The following is a 2,982-nucleotide window of genomic DNA, read 5'->3' on the forward strand; positions in this document are numbered from 1 at the left end:
TAATAGTCATAGATAAATGAAAACAGATAATATAGTTATTTTCCATGGAATTCAATATTATTATACTTTTCTCTTAATAATTTTCAAATGTACATGTATAAGATTGTTTATAATATTTTTTTAACATTATTAAAAAATAATATAGAAATTTTTTTGAATATAAAAATATATCTAATAATTTTATATGAACAGCAAAATTAAATTTTATTTGTTATATAATTAAAAATCTTTGATAATTGAACTATTATTCTGCTCTTTATTTATTTCTAAAAAAATTTAATATATATATAAAATATTAGCAATATTAAATTCTTCCTTCTTAAATACGATACAATAAAACATAAAACGAAAACAAGAAGAATTAATATATTAAAAATTTTTTTAAATCTTGAAATATATTCCATTATTAAAAAAAAAAGAATTATTTCGAGATTATGATAGACAATCTGATGTAAATAATACGTATAAACAGATATAATTTTCGTGATAAGGCATGCTGATAAAGAATCAAAACAACACTCACATATAAGTTTGATTATTTATAGAATAATCATCAATCTATCTATTAGTACGAAAATCAACATGTATCTAATTGCAAGAAAAAAAAAATTAATTTTTCTGTTTTCATTAATTTATTTAATATTTTTTTATCTCATGTAAAAAATAGTTAATATAAAAATATTAAAATTTTTTTATAATTTGATTGGATTGATTTTAATATCTTATTCATAATTTTTAAATTTTAAACATTTAACTTATATTTTATTTTTATATTAATTAACGTGTAGAAAATATAATAGAAAATTATAATATTCTTTTTTTAAAATAAATTCTTAACAAATAAGAATGAAAAAGAAAATTTCAAATATTATTTTTTCTATGTTATATTTATTTCTTATATATAATATTTAATTTATCAATATTCAATTTAAATATTTGATATAATTTTTTTACAGCAAAAAAAGTAGCAATATGGTTGACCAAGCTGTATTGGATAAACTAGAGACCGGCTTCACCAAATTGTCTAACTCAGACAGCAAATCATTGCTGAAGAAGTATTTGACCAAGGAGGTCTTTGATCAACTAAAAACGAAGAAAACTTCCTTCGATTCTACTCTTCTAGATTGTATCCAATCTGGTATAGAGAATTTGGATTCTGGTGTTGGTATTTACGCTCCTGATGCTGAGGCTTACACACTTTTTGCTGACCTCTTCGACCCCATTATTGAAGATTATCATGGTGGTTTCAAGAAGACTGACAAGCATCCACCAAAAGACTTTGGAGACGTTGATTCTCTTGGCAATCTTGATCCAGCTGTTAGTATTGAAAAATATAATCTAGATATAATTTAATAATTAATTAAAGTTTATATAATTAATTTCGATATTTTCTATGTTATCAAATTTTCAGATAAATAATGCTTATCTTTATTCGAATAATAAAGATAATAATAATAGTTTTTATCATATAGTTTTTTTTAATCAGGTGAAAATTATAGAAAACTCTATCATTTGTAATATATTTTATATAATATATTTTAAATAGAAAAATATTCTCTTAAAATTTTTATGTATTGATTAATTTTTTTATTTTTTTTTATTTATTTATTTTTTTTTTTTCTTTAGAATGAATTCATCGTTTCCACTCGTGTAAGATGCGGTCGCTCCTTAGAAGGCTATCCATTCAATCCTTGCTTGACCGAGGCTCAATACAAAGAGATGGAAGAAAAAGTCTCTAGTACTCTGTCAGGCTTAGAGGATGAACTCAAGGGAACTTTCTATCCTCTAACCGGCATGAGCAAAGAAATTCAACAAAAATTGATCGACGATCACTTCCTGTTTAAAGAGGGTGATCGCTTTTTGCAAGCTGCCAATGCTTGTCGCTTCTGGCCCACTGGTCGTGGTATTTACCACAACGACGATAAGACCTTCTTGGTCTGGTGCAACGAGGAAGATCATCTTCGTATTATTTCCATGCAGATGGGCGGTGATCTTGGACAGGTAAAAATAAGTATCTTTTTAATTCTTTATCTTATATCAATACTTTATAATTTTGTAAGTTTAATATAATTAATTAAAAAAAAAAATCTTAACTTTTATAGGTTTATCGTCGTTTGGTACATGCTGTAAACGAAATCGAGAAACGACTTCCGTTCTCACACAATGATCGTCTTGGTTTCCTGACTTTCTGCCCAACTAACTTAGGTACTACAGTCCGCGCTTCTGTGCACATCAAGCTGCCTAAATTAGCTGCTAACAGGGCAAAACTTGAGGAAATCGCAGGAAAATTCAATCTCCAGGTTCGTGGTACTCGTGGAGAGCACACTGAGGCTGAAGGTGGCATCTACGATATTTCTAATAAACGACGTCTTGGTCTGACTGAGTATCAGGCTGTGAAGGAGATGCACGATGGAATCGCCGAGTTGATTAAACTCGAAAAGGAACTTTAAATAACGCGCCAGAGACAAAGCAACACGCGATTATTTCCCTTTATTCGTCCTTTAGACGTTCTTGATACATCGAGGATCCTTTCTTTGAAAAAGACATAAAGATCTTCATTATTACATCATTTTTGTAAAAACTGAAAGAAACGATGAACTATTCGAAAAGAAAATTCAAAGATTTTGTATCGTAAAAAATGAAATATTATAATTCGTTCTCGTTTCCAAACGTGAGAAAAAATTAAAAAATAAAAGAACTGTGACTCGTTCTGAAAAATAAACAAAGAAACAGCAATTTCTAAAAAACAATGGGGCATTTTTTAGATTCACGCATTTTGTTACGTGAAATAAAAAATAATAGATGATTTTTGTCTTCTAATTTTAAATAAATCCTAATCCTCGATGTGCTAAGATCTCTTCAACGCAGCTATAAGCGCGTACTTCTTAGAGTTCTAAACGGAGTCGATGAAAGCTTGGTTCACGATGAAATAATTTCTAGAAAGATTTAGTTCGTCTAGTCGAAACCAAAAAAAAAAAAAAA

General features: G+C 27.6%; 1 protein-coding gene across 4 annotated transcripts in view; it reads left to right on the forward strand.

The window, feature by feature from the left end:
* The window catches only part of LOC102679523 (arginine kinase), a 24,947-nt gene extending 21,982 nt beyond the window's left edge, over nt 1–2,965 (forward strand). For 3 of the 4 annotated variants that reach the window (XM_006609081.2, XM_006609083.2, XM_006609080.2), the window contains 3 exons: nt 957–1,317; nt 1,627–2,001; nt 2,103–2,609. In XM_006609081.2, the coding sequence (XP_006609144.1) occupies nt 957–1,317; nt 1,627–2,001; nt 2,103–2,450 (1,084 nt within the window). In that variant the 3' untranslated portion in view covers nt 2,451–2,609. Of the gene's footprint in view, nt 1–956; nt 1,318–1,626; nt 2,002–2,102 lie in introns of all 4 variants that reach the window. The other variant, XM_006609082.2, reaches the window with a different exon arrangement.
* Nucleotides 2,966–2,982: the final 17 nt, after the last annotated feature.

The sequence above is a fragment of the Apis dorsata genome, unplaced genomic scaffold, assembly GCF_000469605.1.
Source record: "Apis dorsata unplaced genomic scaffold, Apis dorsata 1.3 scaffold_52, whole genome shotgun sequence".
Taxonomy (NCBI): domain Eukaryota; kingdom Metazoa; phylum Arthropoda; class Insecta; order Hymenoptera; family Apidae; genus Apis; species Apis dorsata.